The 27,400-nt window shown below is 36.2% G+C and overlaps 4 protein-coding genes across 11 annotated transcripts in view; 2 read left to right on the forward strand and 2 right to left on the reverse strand.

Annotated features, from left to right (window-relative positions):
- CCDC25 (coiled-coil domain containing 25) overlaps positions 1–27,400 on the forward strand; it is a 614,024-nt gene that overhangs the window by 519,800 nt on the left and 66,824 nt on the right. The gene's annotated exons all lie outside the window — the stretch shown is intronic.
- Positions 1–27,400, forward strand: part of LOC126961761 (lymphokine-activated killer T-cell-originated protein kinase) — a 394,985-nt gene that overhangs the window by 161,623 nt on the left and 205,962 nt on the right. For 2 of the 6 annotated variants that reach the window (XM_050802450.1, XM_050802449.1), the window contains exons 2-8: positions 219–296; positions 5,945–6,038; positions 10,612–10,754; positions 11,319–11,488; positions 13,080–13,209; positions 16,741–16,920; positions 17,427–18,298. The exons of 3 other annotated variants lie outside the window; for them this stretch is intronic. In XM_050802450.1, the coding sequence (XP_050658407.1) occupies positions 239–296; positions 5,945–6,038; positions 10,612–10,754; positions 11,319–11,488; positions 13,080–13,209; positions 16,741–16,920; positions 17,427–17,623 (972 nt within the window). In that variant the 5' untranslated portion in view covers positions 219–238 and the 3' untranslated portion in view covers positions 17,624–18,298. Of the gene's footprint in view, positions 1–218; positions 297–5,944; positions 6,039–10,611; positions 10,755–11,318; positions 11,489–13,079; positions 13,210–16,740; positions 16,921–17,426; positions 18,299–19,923; positions 20,006–27,400 lie in introns of those variants that run through there. One more of the 6 variants, XM_050802432.1, reaches the window with a different exon arrangement.
- LOC126961807 (NADH dehydrogenase [ubiquinone] 1 alpha subcomplex assembly factor 4) lies at positions 1,684–2,387 on the reverse strand. The gene has a single exon (XM_050802581.1). It carries the CDS (start codon positions 2,301–2,303, stop codon positions 1,776–1,778), a length of 528 nt encoding a protein of 175 aa, XP_050658538.1. The 5' UTR covers positions 2,304–2,387; the 3' UTR covers positions 1,684–1,775.
- The window catches only part of ESCO2 (establishment of sister chromatid cohesion N-acetyltransferase 2), a 30,663-nt gene continuing 25,904 nt past the window's right edge, over positions 22,642–27,400 (reverse strand). For 2 of the 3 annotated variants that reach the window (XM_050802486.1, XM_050802484.1), the window contains exon 11: positions 22,642–24,241. In XM_050802486.1, coding sequence (XP_050658443.1) covers positions 24,109–24,241 — 133 coding nt within the window. In that variant the 3' untranslated portion in view covers positions 22,642–24,108. Of the gene's footprint in view, positions 24,242–25,820; positions 25,868–27,400 lie in introns of all 3 variants that reach the window. The other variant, XM_050802487.1, reaches the window with a different exon arrangement.

The following is a 27,400-nucleotide window of genomic DNA, read 5'->3' on the forward strand; positions in this document are numbered from 1 at the left end:
GCTTGGCTGATTTTGTATTTTTAGTAGAGACAGGGTTTCTCCATATTGGTCAGGCTGATCTCGAACTCCCAACCTCAGATGATCCACTCACCTCAGCCTCCCAAAGTGCCGGGATTACAGGCATGAGCCACTGTGCCCAGCTATAGGCATTTTTCTTCATGAATGAGAGTTGTATTCTTTGTATCTGCTGTGTAACTTACAATTTGTTTTCATCATAGGACTGAGAGTGGTTGTCACAATGGAAGGGATCAGTAATTTCAAGACACCATGCAAATTATCAGAAAAAAAGAAATCTGGTAAGATAGCAGATGTAAGACTTTTTTTTTTTTTTTACTATTACTATTGTTGTTTCTCTTAGAAATGTCCTAGTAATATTTAGTTTGATTCTTTATTATCGGTCACTTAGAAACTTTAGCGTAAATCCCCTTTATGATGTTAATATTAACAAATAAGACATTTTATAGGTCAGGGTTTGATCATATCTGGACTAATTTTATTGACTATCTAACAGGTTTGGAGGCTCTCCCTGCTCAATAATCAACTTAGCTTGACCCATTAAAGAACTGCTTTACCTTTCTCCCTCTCATCCATACATCGCTCTTATGAGGGAAAGATATTTTCCAAGGCAACTCAATGGACAAAGGACAATCTTTTCAACAAACACCTGGATATCCATGTGCAAAAAATAAGCCTTGACCCTTAACTCCCATTATATAAAAAATAGCTAAAGTTAAATTTCTAGAAAATAACATGAGAAAATATTCTGTTGTCCATTTCTAGTGACAGATTTTTCATATTGACCTTGTATCCTGCAACCATCCTAAACTCACTTATTCCATTAGCTTTTTAATAGATTGCTTAGGATATTGTATATGGTTGGTCATTTGTGGATAAATAAAGACAGTTTTACTTTGTTCCCCAGTCTGTATGGCTTTGTTTCTTTTACTTTTTTTTAATTGCACTGCCTTCAGTATGTTTTTGAATAGAAACGTTAGTGGATAATACTTGCCTTGTTCCCAGTGTATTATGTTAGATGTAGGTTTTTCACAAATGCCCTTTATTAGTTTGAGGAAGTTTTCTTCTATTTCTAGTTATTATCATGAGTGGGTATTGAACTTTGTAGAGCGCTTTTTCTGAATCGATTACATTTCCTTTTAAAATCTCTTAATGTGGTAAATTGTGTTAATTTTCAAGTGTTAAACTGACCATTCCTTGTGTAAAGCCAGTTTGGTTACGATATATTTTATGTATTGCTTGATTTGCTCATATTGTCTATATTCATGAGGGATATTGGACTGCAGTTGTCTTTTTGGGATATCTGTCTAGTTTTAGTATTAGGTTATTCTGTATTCATAAAGTAAGGTGAGAAATGTTTCTATTTTTTTAATAGAAATATCTTTTTGTTTAACTTTATGTGGAATTGTTATTATTCCTCCTTAAACTGGTGGAATTCACTAGTAAAGCTATCTGGGCCTGGAGTTTTCTTAGTAGGAAGATTTTAACTGTGATTTCACAGTTAATAGATATAGGGCTATTCAAGTGATCTCTTATTTTCTTTGTGAATTTTGTTAGTGTTTTTCAAGGAATTTGTCCATCACTTCTAAACTGTCAAATGTACTGCTGTAAATTTATTCTTGATATACTCTTATTTTTTTTTGTTTGTTTGTTTTTTGTTTTTTTTTATTTGGTAATTAACATAATTTAATATGCAAAAAACGAGAAAATATACAGGATGAGGGATGAGGAGTACACATAGGAAATTTTTGTGATTTTCTTCATTTTGATTGTATTGCCTTCTTGTCTTCAGGAGTGAAGATTTTGACTTCAAAAGTAACAAAATACTTAAGAAGAGAATTCACATCTTTCTTTTCTAACTGGTATTCTTGCACTATTTTCTCAGCAGTCCAGGTTTCTGGATAAAGTTTATGATTATTGAGAAGTGTCAATGCTTCTACAACGGAAATTTTGCCTTTGGGAATGCTCTTCATATTTATCATATCAAACTGATGGCCTTTCGGCAATCTGAATTCCTTTGGCTCTTGACATGTTTCAGCAGCTTTTACCTGCAAGGAAGACACAGGATCTTTGGAATCAACATACACATCTTTTAGAAATGACAGCAGCTTGTCATCTTTACGAGCAATCTCTCCCTTGATTTCTGGATAGTGACTAATCTGCTCTTGCAGGAGGTTGCTGGTAGAGGGGTGCCTGGGAGCGAGAGAGGGCTTTATCTTGCTGATTTCCCTTTCCGCTCGGTTCTCTACGTTGAAATTTCTGATACCGCGAATCACTAGGGCCCCCATCTCCTCATAGCATTATGTCCGCAGGTTCAGGCTGCACGTGGGAACACCGGCTCAGGAAACCTCCGGGACGACCGGAGGATGCGCACATGTCGATATACTCTTATTAACCTTCTAGTGTCCTTTTTTATATCTGGTACTAGTATTTTATATTTTCTTAATTTTTTTCCTTAATCAGTATGACTTGAGGTTTATATATCTTGGTGAATGTTGCATGCACTTGAAAAGGGCATTTTTTTCTACTCTTGTTGGGCACGGTGTTCTACAAATGTCAATAGGTCAAGCTGATTGACCTGTCTGTGTTATTTTCTTCAGGTCTTCTATATCCCTACTGATATTCTGTGTACTTTTTATATTAATTACGAGAGAAGAGAGTTGAAGTTTCCAACTACAATGTGGATTTGTCTGCTTCCCCCACCCTCAATTTCTATCAGTTGTTGCTTCATGTATTTTGAAGGTTTGTGCTTTGTTATTAGGTACATACACATTTAGGATGGTTATTTCTTTTCTTTCTTTTTTTTTTTTTTTCCGAGTTACCCTTTGTCACCCATACTGGAGTGCAACAGTGCGATCTCGGCTCACTGCAACCTCTGCCTCCTGGGCTCAAGCGATTCTGGTGCCTTGGCCTCTGAAGTAGCTGGGATTACAGGCATGCACCACCATGGCTGGCTAATTTTTGTATTTTCAGTAGAGACAGGTTTTCGCCATGTTGGGCAGGCTGGTCTCAAACTCCTGGTCCCAACTGATCCACCCGCCTTGGCCTCCCTTTCAAGTGCATGCAACGTTCACCAAGATACATAAACCATAAGTCAGATCCCAAAGTGTTGGGATTACCTTGTCTGGCCTAGGATGGTTATTTCTTTTTGATGAATTTATACCTTAACTATTATGAAATACCCTTCTTAATCCTCAGTGGTACTCTTTGTTCTGAAGTCCACTTTATGTGGTAGTAATGGAGCCACTCCAGATTTATTTTGTGTTTTAATGATGTTTTTCAACCCTTTACTCTTGCCCTATTTGTGTCTTTATATTTAAATTGAGTTTATTATAAATGGCATGTCTTGAGTTGTTTTTATCCATTCTGACAACTTTAATTTCCTTTAATTTGACTGTTTTGCCATTAGCTACATGTGGCTATTTAAATTTGGATACACATTAATTAGAATTAAATAAAATTACAAATTGAGTTCCTCAGTTGTATTAGCCACATTTTAAGTGCTCAGTAGCAACTGACTACCTTACTGGACAGCACAGATGTAGACATTTCCACATAGCAGCATGATGTATTGGACAGCTGTTTAGACCATTTATACTCAATGTAATTGTCTATTGTTGGATGTAAATCTGCTGTTTTGCTGTTGTTCCATAGCTCATTGATGATTTTTTAAAATCTTTTTCTCTCTTTGCTTCATTTTTTGATAGTTTTTGTTGTTCTGTCTTAAGATTTAGTTATTCTTTCTTCTGCTCTAAGATGATATAATTCTTATCCATTGTATTTTTCATTCCTAAGCTTCTATTTTGTCTTTTTCTTCCTTGTTATGCTCAGACTTTCCTTTATATCATTGAGCATATTTTTAATATTTGTCTTAAGGTTCTTATCTACTAATTTTGCCATCCCTGTAATTTTTTTTTTTTCTTGAGATAGAATCTTGCTCTGTTGCCCAGGCTGGAGTACAATGGTGCAATCTCAGATCACTGCAACCTCCACTTCCTGGGTTCAAGTGATTCTCCTGCCTCAGCCTCCCGAGTAGCTGGGATCACAGGCATGTGCTACCACACCTAGCTACTTTTTGTATTTTTAGTAGAGACAGAGTTTTACCATGTTGACCAGGCTGGTCTTGAACTCCTGGCCTCAAGTGATCCGCCTGCCTTGGCCTCCCAAATTGCTGGGATTACAGGTGTGAGCCACCATGCTTGGCCTCCTGTTATCTTACGGTATGTTTCTATTGATTTTTTTTTTTTTGAGACGGAATCTTACCCTGTGGCCCAGGCTGGAGTGCAATGGCACGATCTCGGCTCACTGCAACCTCTGCCTCCTGGGTTCACGCCATTCTCCTGCCTCAGCCTCCTGAGTAGCTGGGACTACATGTGCCCGCCACCATTCCTGGCTAATTTTTTGCATCTTTAGTAGAGACGGGGTTTCACCATGTTGGCCAGGCTAGTCTCAAACTCCTCACCTGGTGATCTGCCTGCCTCGGCCTCCCAAAGTGCTGGGATTACAGGCGTGAGCCACCATGCTGGGCCTCTATTGATTTCTTTTTCTCCTTGTATGGGTCATATTTTCTTGCTGCTTTCACGCCTGGTACTTTTTGATTGGGTGGTAGATATTCTGCATTGTCTAATACTGGATTTTGTTATTTCTTTAAAGAGGGTTTGATTTAGTTATGGTCTGAGGTTAAGTTACCTGCACATTAGCTCGTTTCTTTTGAGACTGGCTTTTAAGCTTTGTTATGAATGTTTATCTGGGGCTAAAATCTAGCTGTACTATCTAGTTGTGACCCTTTAGAGGACTTTACTATGTGTTACACGGTTACCATCCTCTGGCTCATGGTGACATGAAGTGTTCCCAGACCTGTATGATCTCTGGTAATTGTTGAGCCAATTGCTTTCCTCTGGTGCTTTCCCAGCTTTGGGGCATCTACACATTGTTATGTGCGGATAAGTACTTGGCCAAACACTCAAAGGGAGACTGTTCAGATCTTTGAAGTGCTCTCTTTGGAGCTCTCTTTAGTTCTCTGCTCCACAAATTCTAGCCACCTAGTCCTTCTTGACCTCTGATCTCTCTCTCAATGTGACAGGACTGCTGGATTATGTAACCTCTGTCCTGCAGTCTGGAAACTGCCTTCAAGCAGTAAGTTAGGGCAGTGATAGGGCTCACCTCATTTGTTTCTCTTCTCTCGGGGATCACAGCGCTGCTCTGCCTGTTGTCACGTGTCTGAAAACAATTATATTTTGTCTAGTTTTCTAGTTCATGGCGAGATGGTAACTCTAGGAACAGTTAATTGTCGGGGGTATTTAATTATTTTTCATGAGTAGAAGCAGAACTCCATCTTTTCATCTTTCTTTTTTTTTTTTTGAGACTGTGTCTTGCTCTGTCACCCAGGCTGGAATATAGTGGCATGAACACAGCTCACTGTACCCTTAACCTCCTGCGCGCAAGCGTTTCTCCCAAGTAGCTGAGACCACAGGTGTATGCCATCATGCCTGGCTAATTTAAAAAAAATTTTTTTTTGTAGAGATGGAGTCTCTTTATGTTGCCCCAGCTGGTCTCCAACTACTGGACTCAAGTAATCCTCCTACCCTGGACTCCAAAAGTGTTGAGATTATAGGCATGAGCCACCACATCCAATCCCTTTATCTTTTAACAATGTTTTAAAAATGTGAAAACAGTTCGTAGCTTGTAGACCATACAAAAACAGGGCATTTCCCAACCTCTGCTTCAGAGTTACTGTAGGATGAAACTCTAAAAGTTGACTTGGTCAAAGGGTACCCATTTAAAATTAGGATATATGTTGTCAAATTGCTCTCCAAAAAGACTGTGCCAATTAATACTCTTGGCAGTAGTATATTGAGAATGTTAAGAGGTTTTGTTATTTTATTTTTTATTTTTTATTAATTTTATTTTTTATTTCTCTGACATTTAGTATTAAATTCAACTCCAACTATAAATATCCCTGCCTCTCCATTTATGCAGAAGCTTGGCTTTGGTACTGGGGTAAATGTTTACCTTATGAAAAGGTAAGTATAAGATTTCAGATTAACCTTTTTACATGTAACTATAATTCTACTGTACTTGGAGACAAAAAAGTAGTATGAAAATTCCAGTATTTAGATTCAGTGTCTGTTCCTGATCCTGGCTGACGGCTGTATTCCAGTCCCTAGACCCTTTCATAACTTTGCCAGTAGCTCTGCCTCTGCTTTTCTCCTAGCTTCCTCCTGATGCGTTATTAAAGGGGAAGTCATTTACTTTTTAATTTTTCATTGGCTTCCATAAGAAGAGGAAGTGGCAGGGGAAAGGGTACCTTTGTGGTAAACCAGATTCTTCATGACAAAACCTCAAAGAGGAAGCCAGTGTTGGGTGATGTCAGTAACTGCTGTCTCTTCTGCAGCATTGCCCTCCTAAGATATTCTCTTCTAAAAGAAGTAAAAGGTTTATAGCATTGTTATTAAGAAGGGTAAATACATGATTTTAAAGTACGAATATTGAGTTAAAAGAAAAATGAAATAATTGAACAAGTGTGGTGCCAATATAGCTGTCAATAAAGTGTTTTTTTTAATTACTTTTTTATTATTCATATATTTTTTTGAAACAGAGTCTCTGTTGCCCAGGCTGGAGTGCAGTGGCACGACCTCCCAGGTTCAAGCAATTCTCCTGCCTCAGCCTCCTGAATGGCTGGGATTACAGGTGTGCACTATCACACCTAGCTAATTTTTGTATTTTTAGTAGAGATGGGGTTTTGCCATGTTGGACAGGCTGGTCTCGAACACCTGGCCTCAAGCGATCTGCCCACCTTGGCCTCCCAAAATGCTGGGATTACAGGTGTGAGCCACCATGCCCAGCCCAAAATTACTCCTTTTAATCATTACACTGTACCTAGTTTCATGTTTATTAAGTGGCAAAAAACTAAGTTAATATATATTCCTTACTTAATGCATTCTTGGAATCAGTCTGACTAGTCCAACCCTCCGTATCTTAGCTTCATCCAGGTTTACATTGTTTCCAGATAGAAATGCTTTCTTTAATAAGAGGCTAATTAAGACTAATTTAGTAATTATATACAATGGGTATTCCTGAAGCATTTTTGCAGTTTAAACACTTTTTTTGTATGTGTGGTATTAATTTGTTTTCTAATTTGTTTTTTAGTGTTAACTCCTATTTTGAAAGAAATTCTCATAGATTTATGGCTAGTTTCATTTTTTTCCCCTTTTTAAAAAAACGTTTAAAATGTAAAGTGTTTTTAACAAAGTTACACTGTATGTGGTTTAGTCAAAAAGCTTCAAATAGCTGATCTTGAAGAACAGCAGTGCCTGCCTGACCCTACCACTCCTCATGATTCAGCCCTGTCAACCTGGGATGTCTTTTATCCATAACCTGCAAATTTCCTGCGCTTCTCTGCTGAATTAGATCCTGTGTTTTTCTCTATCTTGTGTCTTACTGTTTCTTGATTTACATCCTGTTTTCATTTAGGACATCTTGTAGCTCCCCATGAATTAGTGCACAGAAGATATACTTTTTGAGAATTTGCATTTCCAAAAATTTTTTCATTTTACTCATACTCGAATGGCCCTTTTTGGTTTTCTGGGTTACAATTTTCATTTGAAAACAATTTCCCTCCAGAATTTTGAGAATATCAGTCACTGACAGTTTTTTTTTAGCTTACATTGTTGTTGTTGACAATTATGAAGCCTTTTTGACTGCTGATTCTTCATATGTAATCCGTTTTATGTTATCTGTCCCTCCCACTGTCCTGGATCCTGGTATGATCTTCTGTATGTTGCTAGCATTTTGAAATTTCACAATGACATTAGTGGATATGGGGCTCTTGGAATCTGAATAGTTCCTGTTCTTCAATTTTTGAGACATTATTTTAAAAATTACTTTGTTGATGATTTTCACCCTGTTTTTCTCTGTTCTCCATCTGGAATCCTATCATTTGAATTTTGAACTTACTGATTTCTTCATCTACCTCTTGGTTTTCTTATTTGCTATCTTCTTGGTTTTCTGAGATTTCCCCAGCTTTATCTTTCAACACTTCTGAGTTTTTATCTTGTTTTAAATTAATTGTCCTTTTTAGAAAAAAAGCATGTTTAGTCTTTTGGAGTGCTAGAAATGTTCAGTATCTAGGTGTTGATAACACAGGTATATGCACATGTAAAAATTCACTGAGCACTTAGTATGCATATGGTGATTAATTATTACCCTGCTTCTGTATTACAGGTTCTCAACTGACAGTAAACCTCAGGCTGAAGACTTGTTTTATACCTTCCAAAGCTAGTTTATCATCTTTAGAAGCTGGGGATGGGGGATGGGCAGCTAGTGCAGAATTAAGGAGGGTATCTAGGAGTCCACTGGTTTTTTACCATTATTATTTAGAGACAGGGTCTCATTTTGTTGCCCAGGCTGGAGTACAGTGGTGCCATTATAGCTCACTGCAGCCTCAAACTCCTTGGTTTGAGCAATCCTCCTTCCTCAGCCTCCCAAGTAGCTGGACTACAGGTGTGGGCCGCCACATGTGGCTTTTAAAAGTTTTTTGTAGAGAAGGGGTCTCACTGTATTGCCTATGCTGGTCTCAAACTCGTGGCCTCAAGTCATCCTCCTGACTTGGCCTCCCAAAGTGTTGTGATTACAGTTGTGTGCTACCCCTTCCAGCCCTACTTGCTTTTTAAATAACTTGCAAGCAGTTAATTGGGGCTAAGCCAGTTACTTTCATCTGCTTTCCAGCTTCTGAAATTTTGTTGCTGTTGTCTCCTCTGCTGTTATTTCCATTCTTGCTGGCTAGTATGTCTTAAAATATCCATTTGCTATTATTTTAGTGGGTTTGGAAAGGATAAAAACAATGTGTATGTTTAAGCTACAATTTTAACCCAGAAGTCTATATTTTTTTGTTAAATCAAGTTTGCATTCCTTGGTTAAATCCAACATAGTTTTGATGTAGTAGTATTTTTAAATAAACTGATGGATTCAGTTTGCTAATATTAAAGTTTGTTTCAATTTTTATATCTAAGTGAGGTTGGCTTGTGGTTTCCCTTTTTCTACTGTCCCTTTTTATTTTTTGAAATTGAAGTTATATGAGACTCATAGTCCCTTTTCTGTTCCCTGTGGAAACAGTTTGTATAAGACTGAATGGTAAATTCTTTGAAAGCTTAGTAAACTCACCTGTAAAATCATCTATACTTTGTATTTCTAGTAGGAACATTTTAAACTGGTGATTAAATTTATTCATCAGTTTTCTTAGATTTCTCTAAGTCTTTGTCCATTTTGTCTTAAATGATTGCATAAAGCTTTTATTATTTACTTATATATTTTCTTTCTTGTATCTGTAGTTTTGTTTCCATTTTTATTTGTGATATTGTCTTTATTTTTTCTTGTGTAATCTCATCAGAAATTTGCCTTTTTTTCTATTAGTCTTTTTAATGAACCAGCTTTTTGCATGGTCGAGTATTCAGATTTCATAAATCTATTCTTATTCTATAGATTAGAATATGTTATGGAAAAGGTGAAGATTGACTTGTTTACTAAATTCTAAACTTTCAAGAGCTAAACTTTCAACCCTTAAAACTTGAAAAATATATTTTTCATAATAAAATGGTATGTAGATGCTCATCATTATCCTCAAATGCTGCTGTTATCTAAAACTGGAGATTTAAGAATAGTTTAGATCAACTTACGGATAATAGATGTGCATGAATTAAGAAATCTTGTGATCCTTTTAGTATAGGTTTTTTGATTAAACAAAAAATGTTCTGCAGTCATAGAGCTATGCCTGTGAGAGAGTGCAAAGCTAAATAGATCTTTGGTTCAATCTCTTGTTTTGTGTTCTTACCATTAAACTTTCTGTCTTAAACTTCTGAGGCTCTTTCACTAGGTTTTGTGCTGTTATGCTGCATATACTTAAGTATTTTGTGATTTGCTGTACTCATAAATATCTACCACCTCAGGTAAATCTTTCCCTGACTTTATTTTACCTGTTTATTGAGGCCTTAAAACATTTATACCTTAGATATTTCTAAAATGGCTGAATCTTCCTAGAAAATAGAAAGTTTAAATTTTTCTCATTTGTATGTTCATCATTATCTCCTTAAGCACATATCTTTGAATATGTGGTAAAAGGTATAAGGTGAATTGGTCAGTGTGTAGTGAAGCAAGAACAGCATGCTGTTCTTTGGATGATGATATATGGGCAAAATGTTCTTGATTATCTCTTCTTTAAATTCTCTAATTTTTTTTCTTTAGCCTCCTACAACTCATCTCTGATACATATAATATTTAATAAGTAGTAGTCCGACATGCTCAAATGGAAAAATTGGAAAGTAACAATTTTCAGGTTTAAAGTTTGTAACATTCCATCTTTACCCTTCAAGTTCTTTTTATCCTCTCCCTTCCACTGTATAGATAGTAAGACTTGTCTATTAGATCTTATCTCCCAATTGAAATGGAAATGTAGCAGAGGTGTTCATAGTCCAAAACATCTTAAATACTGTTTTTTAAAACAAATTTCTTTCAAGTTTTTTCCCAAAAATTTGGAAGTCATTTTAAAAAGTATTGTGGTTGTATTGTTTTCTATCCTTTTTAAATGAATTTTTTTCTTAGATCTCCAAGAGGTTTGTCTCATTCTCCTTGGGCTGTAAAAAAGATTAATCCTATATGTAATGATCATTATCGAAGTGTGTATCAAAAGAGACTAATGGATGAAGCTAAGATTTTGAAAAGCCTTCATCATCCAAACATTGTTGGTAAGTTTAAATTTGGTAGTAGTGTCTGGTATATTATTTTGTTTATTCAGAAAAAGGTTATATGCTCTCTTAACTGGTCTCACTAATAGAAATGAAGAGGAAGGGGCTGGATGTTTAATGGGAATCAAATTAATGTGATTGGTCTAAAATAAAAATTTGCATATAATATTTTTTGATGCCTAAGTATATATTTAAACTTCATGGGAATAGATAAAATTGTGTTGCTAGTTCTATGAAGATTTTAGGAATATAAAATGATCGTCATTTAGATAATTTAAATCCATTTAGGTAATTTCTTGGATTTTTTCATTTTTAATACAAGTAGGGCTGGCGAAACCATTATATTTAGGGAAGCAAAGGAAAGTAAAAGTATTTTAATTTGTGGTACTACTGGCAAACACTGAAGGCGTTTTAAATGAGATCTACGGAATTAGTCTTGTATATAGTAGCTGTTTAATTGTATATTTGTGTTAGTCCAGATCCATGTTTTCAATCACATTACTATAAAGAACTTAAATATTATTGTTCTCTATATTAGTGAAGAAATGTCATGTTTTCTTTAAGGTTATCGTGCTTTTACTGAAGCCAGTGATGGCAGTCTGTGTCTTGCTATGGAATATGGAGGTGAAAAGTCTCTAAATGACTTAATAGAAGAACGATATAAAGCCAGCCGAGATCCTTTTCCAGCAGCCATAATTTTAAAAGTTGCTTTGAATATGGCAAGAGGGTTAAAGGTAACTATGCCATTATATTTTAAATGACTTGTTTTTGTTCATATTTTAAATGAACAAATAATCACTTTGCAGGACATCTTTGAATGTGGATGGATATTGTTACTTGTCAGTTCCAAAAAGGGGTCAGTACAAAATGGAGGCTTACATTTCTGCTTCCGAATTACATTCATGTGTAGCTTAATATGTTCTGAGAAATGTGTCATTTGGCAGTTTCATCACTGTGTGTGTGGACATCATAGAATATACTTGCATATACCTAGATGGTAGAGCCAGTTACACACCTGAGCTATGTGGTATATATAGCCCAGTTCTCCTAGGCAGCAAACCTGTATAGAATGATGCTCTACTGAATACTGTAGGCAACTGTAACACAGTGGTAAGTACTGTGTGACTAAACATATCAAAACATAGAAAAGGTAAAATCAAAATAAGATATTGTAATCTTGTGGGACCACTGTTGTATATGTTGTCCATCATCAACCAAAACATCCTTATATGTACATGTGGCCCTAGTCATTCATTGTCCCACATGGTTTCAACAATTTATGTATGCTTCACTGAAGATTCCAAAATTATTTCTAAAAATTACTAGACTAGCCTCAAAATTGTGATATCTTTTGAAATCTGCAGTTGTATCTTCTGATACAACTTACCAAGTTAACTAATTAATAAGTAAACTTATAAGTATATATACATACTTATAGTTAACTTGGCTGGGCGTGGTGGCTCACGCCTGTAATCCCAGCACTTTGGGAGGCCAAGTCGGGCAGATCACGAGGGCAGGAATTCGAGACCAGCCTGGCCAACACAGTGAAACCCCATCTGTACTAAAAATACAAAAACGAGCCGGGCATGGTGGCGGGCGCCTGTAATCCTAGCTACTCTGGAGGCTGAGGTAGGAGAATCACTTGAACTTGGGAGGCAGATGTTGCAGTGAGCCGAGATCACGTCACTGCAGTCCAGCCTGGGCAACAAGAGCAAGACTCTGTCGTCTTGGGAAAAAAGTTAACTTATAATTATTTATTTTATAAGTATAAAAGGTTAGTGGGAGTATCTATTTCTAAAGAAACTTTTAGACTTCTGGTCAGTACGGCAGACTGAGATAACACGGTATGTTCCCTTCTCTTGTTTCAAATAATCTGAAATGCTGGGCCAGGCACAGTGGGTCACACCTGTAATCCCAGCCCTTTGGGAGACTGAGGCGGGTGGATTACTTTTAGCCAGGAGTTCGAGACAGACCAGCCTGGTCAACATGGTGAAACCTTGTCTTTAATAAAATACAAAAATTAGCCGGGCTTGGTGGCACCCACCTGTAGTCCCAGCTACTTGGGAGGCTGAGGCAGGAAAATCGCTTGAACCTGGGAGGCAGAGGTTGCAGTGAGCCAAGATCGTGCCACTGCACTCCAGCCTGGGCAACAGAGTGAGACTCCATCTCAAAAAAAAAAAAAAAAAAAAAAAAAAGGTTGAAATGCTGGACAAATGTAAGCCTAGAGTTTAGGAAGGGAGCTCAAGTAGTTATATTTGGAGGTTATCACATTTTTTTATTAGTTTGTGTTTCTGCTCATATGTGTTAAATATTTTACTATTTTAGTATCTGCACCAAGAAAAGAAATTGCTTCATGGAGACATAAAGTCTTCAAATGTTGTAATTAAAGGAGATTTTGAAACAATTAAAATCTGTGATGTAGGAGTCTCTCTACCACTGGATGAAAATATGACTGGTAAGTTGTACTCAAGTTTTAAAATTTTGTTTTTAATACAGTGTTTACATTTTTAAATATGTAAGTCCACATGGATCAAAAATCAAAAACTATTTTTAAAAAGTATATGGTAAAAAGTCCCCTTTTTTCTCTCTCCCAGTCAGCCTGCAGTCTTCTCCCTTGCCACATGTACAGTATAAATTACTGTATTAGTAGTTGTAGTAGTAGTAGTATATATTTTAACTAGAGTTATCTTTGGGAAAGATTTGTAACTGGATTGGGATCTTTAAGCAGGAAAGCATCTGGGAATAGAAAGTAAAATTTAGTAAGGTTGTGTAAAGCGGTTTATTTAGCATCAATAAAGTGACAAGATTTAGGAAACTGGTAGAAGAAACTGGAATGAAGCAGAAAAGAGGCATGCTAATGAAGGCTGGTCTTTGGCTCTTTGCCCTTTCTTCTCTATTATATATACTACTGATCACTGGCTTCGCAGGGAATTTAAGATATGTTCTTGGTGAGAAACAAGAGCCAGCCAGCCTCAAGAGAAAGCCTCTGCTTGCAACATATTATTTAGTAAACAATACTTAAATGTGTCTCTTTATATGAACAGAAGTTAAACAAATGGTTAATAAATGCTGTTTAGAACATATAACTACTTTGATATCAGAGCATAACTCTGATATCAAAACCTGACACATTGTGGGACATCCCATTGATCCTGATGTGATTATTATGAACTGCATGCTGGTATCAAAATATCTCAACACATAAACATATACATCTGCTATGTACCCAGAAACATAAACTGACATTAAAAAAAAATTCATAGTCCAATATCCTTCACAAACATAGATACCAAAATCCTTAACAAAATATTAGTAAATTCAGTCTAATACTACATAAAGACACTACATCTTGACCAACTAGGACTTATTCCAGGAAGGAAAAGTTGTAACATTCAAGAATGAATGTCCTCACTGTGCTGTATGTTAGGTCATCAGAACTTACCCATCCTGCCTAATGGAAGCTCGTGCCCTTTGTTAATAATACTGTATACTTGAGATTTGCTGAGAGTAGATCTTGAATATTCTTACACACAAAAAGGAAAATGGTAACTATATGAGGTGATAGATATGTTAATTAGCTTGATCGTGGCCGTCAGGTCACAGTGTTTACGTATATCAAATATCAAGTTGTACACCTTAAACATATAATTTTTGTTAATTATACCTCAAAGCTGGGAGGGGGGAGTCAATATAATTCACCATATTAACAGATTTTATTATACTTTAAGTTCTAGGGTACATGTGCACAATGTGCAGGTTACATAAGTATACGTGTACCATGTTGGTTTGCTACACCCATTAACTTGTCATTTACATTAGGTATTTCTCCTAATGCTATCCCTCCCCCTGCCCCCCACCCCATGACAGGCCCTAGGGTGTGATGTTGCCTGCCCTGTGTCCAAGTGTTCTCATTGTTCAGTTCCCACCTATGAATGAGAACTTGCAGTGTTTGGTTTTCTGTCCTTCTGATAGTTTGCTGAGAATGATGGTTTCCAGCTGCATCCATGTCCCTGCAAAGGACATGAACTCATCCTTTTTTATGGCTGTATAGTATTCCATGGTGTATATGTGCCACATTTTCTTAATCCAGTCTATCATTGATGGACATTTGGGTTAGTTCCAAGTCTTTGCTATTGTGAATAGTGCCACAATAAACAGCATGATTTATAATCCTTTGGGTATATACCCAGTAATGGGATTGCTGGGTCAAATGGTATTTCTAGTTCTAGATCCTTGAGGTATCGCCACACTGTCTTACACAATGGTTGAACTAGTTTACACTCCCACCAACAGTGTAAAAACGTTCCTATTTCTCCACATCCTCTCCAGCATCTGTTGTTTCTTGACTTTTTAATGATTGCCGTTCTAACTGGTGTGAGATGGTGTCTCATTGTCGTTTTGATTTGCATTTCTCTTATGGCCAGTGATGAGCATTTTTTCATGTGTCTGTTGGCTGCATACATGTCTTCTTTTGAGAAGTGTCTGTTCATATCCTTTGCCTTTTTGATGGTTTTTTTTCTTGTAAATTTGTTTCTTTGTAGATTCTGGATATTAGCCCTTTGTCAGATGCATAGATTGCAAAAACATTCTCCCATTCTGTAGGCTGCCTGTTCACTTTGATGGTAGTTTCTTTTGCTGTACAGAAGCTCTTTAATTAGATCCCATTTGCCTATTTTGGCTTTTGTTGCCATTGCTTTTGGTGTTTTAGTCATTAAGTCCTTTCCCATGCCTATGTCCTCAATGGTATTGCCTAGGTTTTCTTCTAGGGTTTTTATGGTTTTAGGTCTAACATTTAAGTCTTTAATCAAATATGAAAACTACATATCGTCTCAATAGATGCAGAAAAAGTGTTTGCAAAACTCAACATCCATTTTTGATTTAAAAAAAGATTAACCTCTCAGCTAACTAGAAATAGAAGGGATCTTAGCTTGAGAAAGGCTGTCTACAAGAAAAACCTGCAGGTGTCATACTGAAGTAGGGAACAAGGCCAGGATGCCTGCTCTTGCCAGTGTTATTTAACAGTCCTATAGCCCTAGCCACTAAAATAAGGCAAGAAAATGGAGAAGGCAAAATTGGAAAGGAAACAAAACTGTCCTTGTTTCCAGTTGATATGTTGTTTAGGTAGAAAATCTCAAGGAATCTATAAAACAGCTATAGTGAAGTTAGTGATTACATTTCTGTGTATTAGCAATAATAATTGAAAATGGAATTGTTTAAAATCTATTTACAAGTACCAAAACCCAAAATATTTCAGAATAAATCTAACCAAAAAAGTCTAAGTCTTCTGTAATGAATATTATAAAGTATCACTGAGAAAATTCAGTAAGATATAACTAAGTGGAGAAATATATGACTGTGGTTTGGAAGACTCAATACTATTAAGATATTAATGCTTACCAAATTGATCTAGAGTCAGTCCAATCCTAATGAGAATTCTAGCTGGCTTTTTCATTGAAATTGACAAGTTGACTAAAATTTAAATGGAAATGTGAGTGGACCTATTTTTCTTGGGCTTTAAAAAAGAGCCAGTGTGTGATTTCTCCCCTTCCCTTTTCCTTGACATAGCAATCATGGAAGCATAGAAATGGTACTTCTCTCAGCCTAATATTGTTCACAAACTGAAGAAATTCAGGTCTAGAAGTGATCTGCTCAAGGTCACGCAGTTTGCACATGTCTTTGAACCAACCCAAGCAAGGCAGTCTGGCTCCAGAGTCTGTAATCTCAACATCCACATTCTATATTCCTACTAATTTCTAAGAGAATTGCTGTTTCTCTACATACCTGCCAACTGACCAGCTTCTTGAATATTTACCAACCTGAAAGGTAGAAAGTAATCCTTATTGAGGTTGAGTGTATTTTCACATTTACTGGTTATACTGATTAACCTGTGAACTACTGGTTCAAATCATTTGCCCATTTTCCTTTGAGTTGCTCGCCTTTTTGTGATTTGTAGTGCCTGCCTTCATAACCATCTTGCTTGTTTCAGTGACTGACCCTGAGGCTTGTTACATTGGCACAGAGCCATGGAAACCCAAAGAAGCTTTGGAGGAGAATGGTGTTATCACTGACAAGGCAGACATATTTGCCTTTGGCCTTACTCTGTGGGAAATGATGACTTTATCGATTCCACACGTTAATCTTTCAAATGATGATGATGATGATGAAGGTATGAATACAATTTCTAACATAAATCCCAGTCTCTTCATTCACACTAAAGATTGGTTTATATAATTTTTATCTTTCTGTTAAAACTTAAAATAGCAAGTTATAAGATCTTTAGTTGTGTAATTTCTAAGATATGTATTAGTACTGATGACTGATTTGGTACCACCAAGGTTTAATCTCACAAAAATGAGACATAGATTGAGAATAGGGGGAAAAATTGAGGCTATCCAGAGAAGCAAAAAATTGCCTTAAAAACTCTCCTTACCTGAGAAAATGACTGGAAAGCTATCATAGGAAGGGTGGTAGTAGGGGTCGATAACCTATAAATCCAAGACTAAAGCCAATCTACTTGATAGCAAGACAATTGAAGACATTTCCATTCTGTCTATGGCAGAATGGAAAGCATACTGGACCATAAATTCTTGTTTCAGGAGAAGGGTGAACTATTAAACTTTTCCATGACATAAAGTGATTTTGTTTATTGTTTCAATCTCTAACTCCTTCAAGATAAAACTTTTGATGAAAGTGATTTTGATGATGAAGCATACTATGCAGCCCTGGGAACTAGGCCACCTATTAATATGGAAGAACTCAATGAATCATACCAGAAAGTAATTGAACTCTTTTCTGTATGCACTAATGAAGACCCTAAAGATCGTCCTTCTGCTGCACACATTGTTGGAGCTCTGGAAACAGATGTCTAGTGATCACCTCAGCTGAAGTGTGGCTTGCGTAAATAACTTATTCCAAAACATTTATATAGTTACTATCAGTAGTTGTTAGATTCTCTAAAATTGGCATATTTGAGGACCATAGTTTCTTGTTAACATGTGGATAACTATTTCCAATATGAAATATGCTTATGTTGGCTATAAGCACTTGGAATTGTACTGGGTTTTCTATAAAGTATTAGAAACTAGCTACATAAGTACTTTGATACTGCTCATGGTAACTTAAAACACTAGCAGTAAAACGCTGTAAACTGTGTCTAACATTAATTTAACGACCATTACTTTTATTAATGATCTTGCTTATTCTCTATTTTAATGGATCTACTGAAATTAGCACTTTGTACAGTACAAAATAAAGTCTACATTTGTTTAAAACACTGACCCTTTTGCTGATGTGTTTATCAAATGATAACTGGAAGCTGAGGAGAACATGCCTCAAAAAGAATAGCTCCTTGGATACTTCAGACTCTGGTTACAGCTTATCTTGAGCTCTTGGATCTCCTCAGATCTTTTTTGCTTTAATTTATTAAATATATTTTCCATACTGAGTTTAAAATTTATTAATTTGTACCTTAAGCATTTCCCAGCTGTATAAAAGCAATAAAACTCAAATAGAATGATACAGAATAAAGGACACTTTGGGTACCATAAGGTGTCTCAACATTATTTTATACTTGATTTGAGTGTTGTCATTAAACTTGTTGAGTGAATAATGTGAGTAGGTTTCTTTCCTTCTCTTGGCCTTATTTTGCTAATCTGTAAAGTGTTTTGGATCAGTAGTTTCTGTAAGCCACAGTCCCCTGGGAATTTTCTAAATTACTGAATTGCCAATGTAGGTGGTATACCTAGATTTGGGTGTAGACAGAATTTTAAAAATTACCGACACAGGGGGTTCTTAGAAACATTAGGAACAACTGCACTCTGAACTTTAAAAATGCCTAGAAATCACTGAAGGCCTTTTGGTATAAGATTGTACCAAGCAATAGGACACAGATCATTAATTTGCATATATTCCATCAAAATATTAATGTGACAAGTAAACTGGAAGTTGTCTTAATCTGTAGAAAAACATATGTATAATTTTGCATCCTGATATTCAATAGGGTCTCTTATCCTCACTCTGACGTGTCACTCTTCTTTGCCAAGCCAACAGAGCAGCTTCTCCAGGCCATTCTTTTCCTAGCAGTAATAGCAGTTCCTGCTTATAAGACAAAGCAGGAACTGGATCTTTCTTGAATTGGCTCTTTAACACATAAGCCATTGCTTTTGAGAAATTTGTTTTTAGTTCCTACAGTTGGGGTATCTAATAGGAATAAAGTAATAGCAAGGACAAGGCCAGCAAATTCACAGCCCTTATCTATGGTAGACATTATAAAATACTCCCAGCATGCACTGCCCCTTGAGTCTGGTGAGGTCCTAGAAATCCTCAACACAAGATTGCAGATAATCTGCTACCAACTGGGAGAAATTTTTGTATTCTTTTTCTAGAACTTGCTCTTTAAATCTCAGATGTTATCTTTTTGGACATTTGTCTCATTCTCAAAAGAGCAACATGTGACTTGGCTGGCTAAGGGTTTTTGTTTTTTGAGACAGGGTCTTGCTCTGTCAGGCTGGAGTACAGTGGGACAATCATGGCTCACTGCAGTCTTGACCTCCCAGGTTCAAGTGACCCTCGCACCTCTGCCTCCCACCCTGAGTAGCTGGGACCACAGGTGTATGCCACCACACCTGGCTAATTATTTTTTTGTATTTTTTGTAGAGACAGGGTTTCACCAAGTTTCTCAGGCTGGTCTGGAACTCCTGAGCAACCCTCCGTCTAGGCCTCAAACTGCTGGGATTACAGGCGTGAGCCACCGTGCCCAATACTACCTTTACACTGAATTAATTAGTAAATCAAAATAACCTTCTCTCAAGTGGCTTTCTCACCTCCCAGAAAATCTTTCCCTTTAAAATCTGTAGAAGGCCTCCAGGAGCTTGTTATACCTCCATAAAAGGAGATAATCAGCAGCTGCTTGAGAAATGTTGAAGATCATTCTTTCATGTCTCCTGGTACCTATTTAATCTTCTACAATCTGTTGATTAGAATAAAAATTAGAAACGATTTTAAATGAAACAAATGCTACACATAAAAACTATATATAAAAAATGCTGCATATATCAGCTAAAAATTTAGGAAAAACAAAACAAGCCTCCCATCTTAGGTTACTATAACAAAAATACCATAAACGAGGTGCCTCAAACCACAGAAATTTCTCATAGTTCTGGAGACTAGGAAGTCCAAGATCAAGATGGTATCTGGTGAGGGCATCCTCATAGAAGGCACCTTCTGGCTGTGTCCTTACATGGTGGATGGGGCAAGGGAGCTCCCCCACCCTCTTTTATAAGGCCATTAATCCCTAAGGGTTCCTTCCACCATCATGACCCATTCACCTTCATAAGGCACTACTTACGATGGTATTACATCATCTTGGGGGTTAGGGTTTCAACATGATTTTTGGTGGAACACATTCAGACCATAGTACCTCCCTTCCAATGAGGGGAAAAAAATTAAAACTTATAGGAAACAGAAAACAAATCTATGATAGATAGGATCAACAATGCCAATCTTTAAAAATACTAACAAAATTGATAAACTCCTAGGCAAAACTAATCTATGGAGAAAAAAGACATGTCATGAGTGAAAAAACTTTACTACAGATCCTACAGATACCGATCTTATTTATGAACACATGAAAAGTCCAAAAAAAAAAAAGTAGTTAACTGAAGCCAGTAACATAAAAAAGAAAGACATCAAGACCAAATTGGGTTTGGTTTATTTAGTTCAGGAAAGCTAGATTACTTTAACATTCAAATAACAATGTAACTGCCATATTAACAATGAAGAAAAATCAAAATCATCTCCAAAGATAGAAGAAAGACTTTTTATAAAATCTGAGTATCTGTTCAAGATGTTTGAGAGCCTCTTAGAAAACTAGGAGTAGACAGAGGAACTTCCTTAATATTAGAAATTTATCTACAAAGAAACTATAGTAAACCTTATATTTAATAGTAAAATGTTGAAAACTTTACCTATATCAGCAATGAAACAAATATGTCCCCTACCATTGCTTTTATTCAACACTGTACTAGACTGGCGATCTTAGAAATGCAATATTGTAAGAACAAAAAATAAAAGCTGTAAGTTTCTAAAAGAAATAAAACTCATTCATAGACATTATGTAGATAAAAATAAATTAGAATTAAATAAGTTTAGAAAGATTGCTGAATACAAAGTCAAAACAGAAAACTTGTATTTTATGTATCAGCAAACAAGATGTAACTTAAAACACTTTTCCCAATGGCTTAAAAAAAAAGTATCAGCTGGGCACACTGGCTCATGCCTATAATCCCAGCACTTTGGGAGGCCGAAGTGGGTGGATTACTGGAGGTCAGGAGTTCAAGACCAGCCTGGCCAACATGGTGAAACCCCGTCTCTACTAAAAATACAAAATTAGCTGGGCGTGGTGGCATGCACCTATAATCCCAGCTACTGGAGGCTGAGGCAGGACAATCGCTTGAACCCGGGAGGTGGACGTTGCAGTGAGCTGAGATCACGCCATTGCACTCCAGCCTGGGCAAAAAGAGCAAAACTCCGTCTAAAAAAAAAAAAACTATCAAATAATCCTCCCAAATTGATCTATATATCTGACACAGTTCCAGTAAAATCCCAACAGGCTTTTTTGTTGTTGGTAGCTTTTTGTGGAATAAATTGATTCCAAAATGTATACAGAAATGCAAAGACCAAGAATAGACAAACTATTCCTGAAGAAAAAAAGGTGGGACCATGTACTAATACTATAGCAAACATTAATATTATAATTAACACAGTCTGGTATTGGCATAAATATAAACTATATAAGATTAGTAAGAATAAACAGGCAGAAATAGACATACACATATATGGGCACAATTTATGACAAAGACCGCCAGGAGGATGCCTGAAACCATGGACAGTACTGAACCTGATTGCCCCCAATTGGAATATATGTCTGTGTGTGTCTTCTGCTGACAAATTTGATGCCTTTTCCATCTTAATTGAGCACTCATCACCCACTGTGGCTACTCTGAATAGTGGGTAAGTAAAACTTATGAATTCCTTACTTCTAGAAATTTCCATGTAATATTTTTGGTAACAAACTGTGGGAAGCGAGATTACAGATAAGGGGGGATTGCTGTACGAGGTGATCTAGGCTCATCTTGTACGTTCATTGCCCTATCCCTAGAATGAGCCATTTCTCCCAAGAGCCCCAGGTCCTTTGGTGGAGGAAGGTATTAGTAAGCAAGATCTGGCTGGGTGCAGTGGCTCACATCTATAATCCAGCACTTTGGGAAGCTGAAGTGGGAGGATCACTTGAGCTCAGGAGCTCAAGGGCCTCAGGAGCTTAAGGACTGGCTGGGCACGTTGGTGAAACTCTGTCTCTACTAAAAATACAATACAAAAATTAAACAGGCATGGTGACACGCACCTGTAGTCCCAGTTACTTAGGGAGCTCAGGCGGGAAGATCACTTGAACCTGGGAGGTCGAGGCTGCAGTGAGGCATGTTTGTACCACTGCACTTCAGCCCAGGGTGGGAAAAAAAGAAAGAAACCAACCAAGATTTGGATGGTAGGTGTGCTCATTGCCACTGGGGTATCATTGCTTTGAGACCTTGTCAGTGCACTTGCTTCTTGTGTTACACTTAAAAATAAAACAAAAAAACACCCAACCAAGCCAAGAGTATCAACAGCAAATCATGCTAAATATTTAAAATAGAAATAGTTCTTGAAATACAACATATCTAAGACATACTGAATTGAAGCAAGATGCAAAATAACTGCATATGTATTTAGTTTATCTAAAGTAATAGGCACTAAAAGTAGGATTATGGGAAGCCTTTTGGTCATCTCTATGTATTATCTGAATTTTATGTTACATATACAATTTTCATAATAAAATATAATTAAAATCAGATTTAGTTGTATAAAATATTAAAGAATTTTAATTGATTCATCACAAAAGCATTAAACAATGTTAATTAAAAATTTTAAATAAATTAAAAGAAATAAACAAGTGCAGAAAAAAGCATTAAAATGTTTGCATAATTACATACATTTTAATACTTCCACATTCTTTTGGGAACCCAGGCTTTTAAATTTTGGAAACATGTTAACTCACTGGCAAATAAAGTGAATGCAGATGAATAGTTTCTACATATAATTACAATCTGGAAAACGACTTGCCTATAATCCTTCTGCCAGTTAGCAGTTGAATGATTTTTTAGAATCAAAATAATTTGAACAATGTTTTGCTTTTTAAAGTATCCAAGAATTACACTAGAAAAATGTGTGAACATTTAAGTGTATTTACACAGTTCCATGGTCTCTGATCCACCAGCCTATGTATATTTACTAACCTTGGTTCTATTACCATACATTTTGTAAAGACTTTTGCCAGGTATCTCAGAACAAGTAAGGTGCATTTTAAACAAGCAAAAAACTAGAAAATGAAACATCTAATCCAACTAGGCATTTTGTTAATGACATCAATTGTCAGTAACAGGTTCCTAAAGTAGTACTACCAACATTTCCATACAACAAAAATTAACTAAGTGATAATAGTGCAATTACCAAGTATAATTTTAATTAAATCTGATGACAGGTAAACATTTAATTTTATTTTCAAAAAGATTAAACATTAAGCTATAGAATTCTGCTCTACAGAAATGCATATGGGATAATCTTATTCCTTACCATCTTGTTACAAGTAAGAAATTCTAAACATTTTCTAAAGATATTCAAACTGAGTTACAACAGATGAGTGCCTATCAAGTGAAGACTTTTATAGAGAAGTCAGGAATTAGGCTGGGCACAGTGGCTATGACTGTAATCCCAGCACTTTGGGAGGATCGCTTGAGCCCAAAAGTTCCAGAGAAGCCTGGACAATATAGTGAGAACCATGCCTCAATTTAAAAAAAAAAAAAAAAAATTCAGGAATTCCCTTTACAAATTGGGCATAGAAATTACTTGCCCAAGTTTAAATTTGCCTCTTTGCTTCTGATGTGGCATTAGATAATCCTGGTCCAAGAATGTACTTTACAAAACACCAGGTCACATTTCTAGAGAAAAACCACTTTGTCAATACTCTTACATAAGAGTCAGGTAATTTTCCAGTTATAGCTACAAAGTTTCATAATTAAAAATTCAGAGTGCTAATCAGTGAATCACTCAAAGGTTTTTCCTTTCTTTGAATCCCCAGATAATTTTCAACAAATTTATTCCTGACTTTTCAACTCATAAGGAACAAAAACTGTGACGTACGTGTGTGTGTATGAGAGTGTTGGTCTTTTTTATTTTGATATTTATTAAATAGTCTCTATTTTATAATAAGGAGCTCTCTCAACTTATCCAGACAGTAACTCCTTTATAACTGAAATCAACTTTAACTATTAAAATTATATACAAGGAAATTAGGAGTGTTGCAGTACTTGGTTGCAAATAACTTGCCATCTGGTGTTGGGTCAGAAAATGCTATTTCATCAGTGCTGAGAAAACAGCCAAACATGAAGCAATTCCTAAAAGAGAAGAAAAGATGATTTAGTAATGGAAGCAACTTAACATTCTAATTAACATGAGCACAACTTAAGTAAATATTCTTGACTTAAATCAACTTTATTTTTAGTAAGTGAAAAAATGCCTTATATTTTAGAGAAAGAAGTCTAATGATATCATTTCACAGATGAGAAAACTAAGATCCAGAAAAAATTCTGCTGAGGGGCAAAGGGAACCATCCACCTAACTCTAGTATATCCACGGTAAAGAGCAACTAATATAAGATCATACTGCTAGGCCAGGTGCAGTGGATCACGCCTGTAATCCCAGCACTTTGGGGGCTGAGGCAGGAGGATCACGAGGTCAGGAGACTGAGACTATCCTGGCTAACACAGTGAAACCCAGTCTCTACTAAAAATACAAAAATTAGCCGGGCGTGGTGGCACATGCCTGTAGTCCCAGCTACTTGGGAAGCTGAGGCAGGAGAATCACTTGAACCCGGGAGGCGGAAGTTGCAGTGAGCCCAGACTGCGCCACTGCACTACAGCCTGGTTAACAGAGTGAGACTCCAACTCAACCAAAAAACAACACATCATATTGCTAATTAAAAGCAACAGATAATTAGAACAAACAAAAAAAATCACCAATTTTAAGCAGTAACCATATACACACACACACACACACACACACACACACACATATATATATATATATATTTTTTTTTTTTTTTTTTTTTTTTGAGACAGAGTCTCACTCTGTCACCCAGGCTGGAGTGCAGTGGTGCGATCTTGGCTCACTACAACCTCCGCCTCCTAGGTTAACGTGATTTTCCTGCCTTAGCCTCCCAAGTAGCTGGGATTACAGGCATGTGTCACCACACTCAGCTAATTTTTTTTTTTTTTTTTTTAGTAGAGACAGGGTTTCTCCATGTCAGCCAGGATGGTCTTGAACTTCCAACCTCAGGTAATCCGCCCTCCTTGGCCTCCCAAAGTGCAGGGATTACAGGCATTAGCCACTGCCCAGCCTATATACTTTTTTCAACGAAGACATCCACTGAGAGCTTTAAGAAGGGAAAAACTAATCTGCATTTTGACTACAACTCTCCTTGATCTTGCTTACCTTAGGATTAAAAGTAATAAGGAAGTGGTTAAAAGAATTCAACATCTCCCACAACTTGTTTGTGAAAGAAAAAAACAGAATTAATCAAAATTGAGGGATATTCTATAAAATAACTGGCTTGCACTCTTCAAATTCTTCAATGTCAAAAGACTGAGAAACTGTTCCAGATTAGGGAAGATGAAGATTAAAGACACTAAATGCAGTATGTGATACTGGGCAGAAAAAAAAAAAAAAAAGCCATGAAGGACATTTGAGACAACAGACAAAAGTGAAATATGGACTGTCAGATAAAAGCATTGTATCAATATTAAATTTCCCAAATTTGATAATTGTATCATGGTTATATAAGAGAATATTCTTGTTCTTAAGAAAAACACACCAATGCATGAAGGGGTAAAGGAGCGTAATATATGTAACAAAATAATTCAGGAAGTTTATCTAAACATAGAATGGTAAAGCAAATGAGGTAAACGTTGAACTTACTAGGTCTTGACAAAGGCTTCTTACTACTCTTGCTGCTCTTTTGTAAGCTTGAAATTATTTCAGAATAAAAAATTAGAATTTGATTCAATTAGAAGACATAAGCTTCTAATATATTAAATACTATAATTAAATACATAATATGGTAGAACTAGGTTAGATACTGGTATTCCTCATACCAAATTTATATATCTAATATAAAACATAGAAAAGTATTTCATAACTAATCAAAAATCTTTAAGATATCAATTTTTCCTACTGATCCCTTTTGTAAGTATGTGTAATTGACTAGGATTTATGGCCCAAGATTGGGTCCCCATAATGGTGTTGGTATTTATTTTTTAAAAGTGGCATAGAATGCAAAAGGCTTGAATAACAGTATTCCAAAGTGTGGTCTCTGGTTTGGTCAAAGTGTGCTTATTGGTTTGTAACCTATTATCTAGACAATGAAATATGTGTAGAAATTGAGAGAGTAAGTGTTGTGAAATTCATCCACATAACCTAGCTAGATTAGGTAAATTAGCAAACAAGTTTTTTTGCGACATTGGAAACTTTAAACAGCAATACATAGTGTTAGTTCAAAGTGTGTACATGGGAATTAAAAATGGAGACTAATTTTTTTGGTTGAGATATATATACTCATATACCGTAAGACTCACCCTTTAGAAGTGTACAACTGAGTGGTTTTGTGTATATTAACAAATATTGTCCAATCACCACCACTATCTAATTCTAGAACATTTTTATTATCCCAAACCCAGCACTCATTAGTTGCTCTCCATCTTTCCTCAGTCCCTGGAAACTGCACATCTACTTTCTGCCTCTGGATCTGCCTGCCTCTTATGGACATTTTATATAAATGTAATCACACAATGTGCGATCTTCTGCAACTGACTTATTTCAATTAGCATAATGTTTTCAAGGTTCCTCCATGATGCAGCGTGTGACAGAATTTCCTTTATGGCTGAATAACATCCCATTGTTATTATTGTATCAATATACCATATTTATCCATTAATCACAGATTGGATTATACTTTTTTGGCCTTTATAAATAATCCTGCTATGAACCTTCATGTACAAGGTTTTGAGTGGACATGTTTTCTTTTCTTGAATATATAACCTAGGAGTCAAATTGCTAGGTCACATAACAGTTTAACTCTGAGAAACCATCAGATTGTATTCCACACCAACTGTACCAGTTTACATTCCTACCAGCAATGTACAAGAGTTTCAGTTTCCTCTACATCCTCACGGACACTTGTCTGTTTTTTGATTACAGTCATCCTACTGGGTATAAAGTGGGACCTCACTATGGTTTTGTGATTTCTCTGATAAAGATGTTGAGCATCTTGTTATGTTGAATTAACCATTTGCAATTCATCTTTGAAGAAATATCTACTGAAATTCTTTGTCCATTTTTAAATTGGGTTGTCTTTTTATTGTGTTCTAAGAATTTTATGGGTATTAGACCCTCCTTAGACAAATGATTTGCAACTATTTTCTCTCGTTCTATGGCCTGTCTCGCAAATCCACTTTTTAAGTTATGCTTATGAGTTATAGCAAGTCTTCATTATCTAGTCA

This window comes from Macaca thibetana, chromosome 8, assembly GCF_024542745.1.
Source record: "Macaca thibetana thibetana isolate TM-01 chromosome 8, ASM2454274v1, whole genome shotgun sequence".
NCBI classification, from domain to species: Eukaryota; Metazoa; Chordata; class Mammalia; order Primates; family Cercopithecidae; genus Macaca; species Macaca thibetana.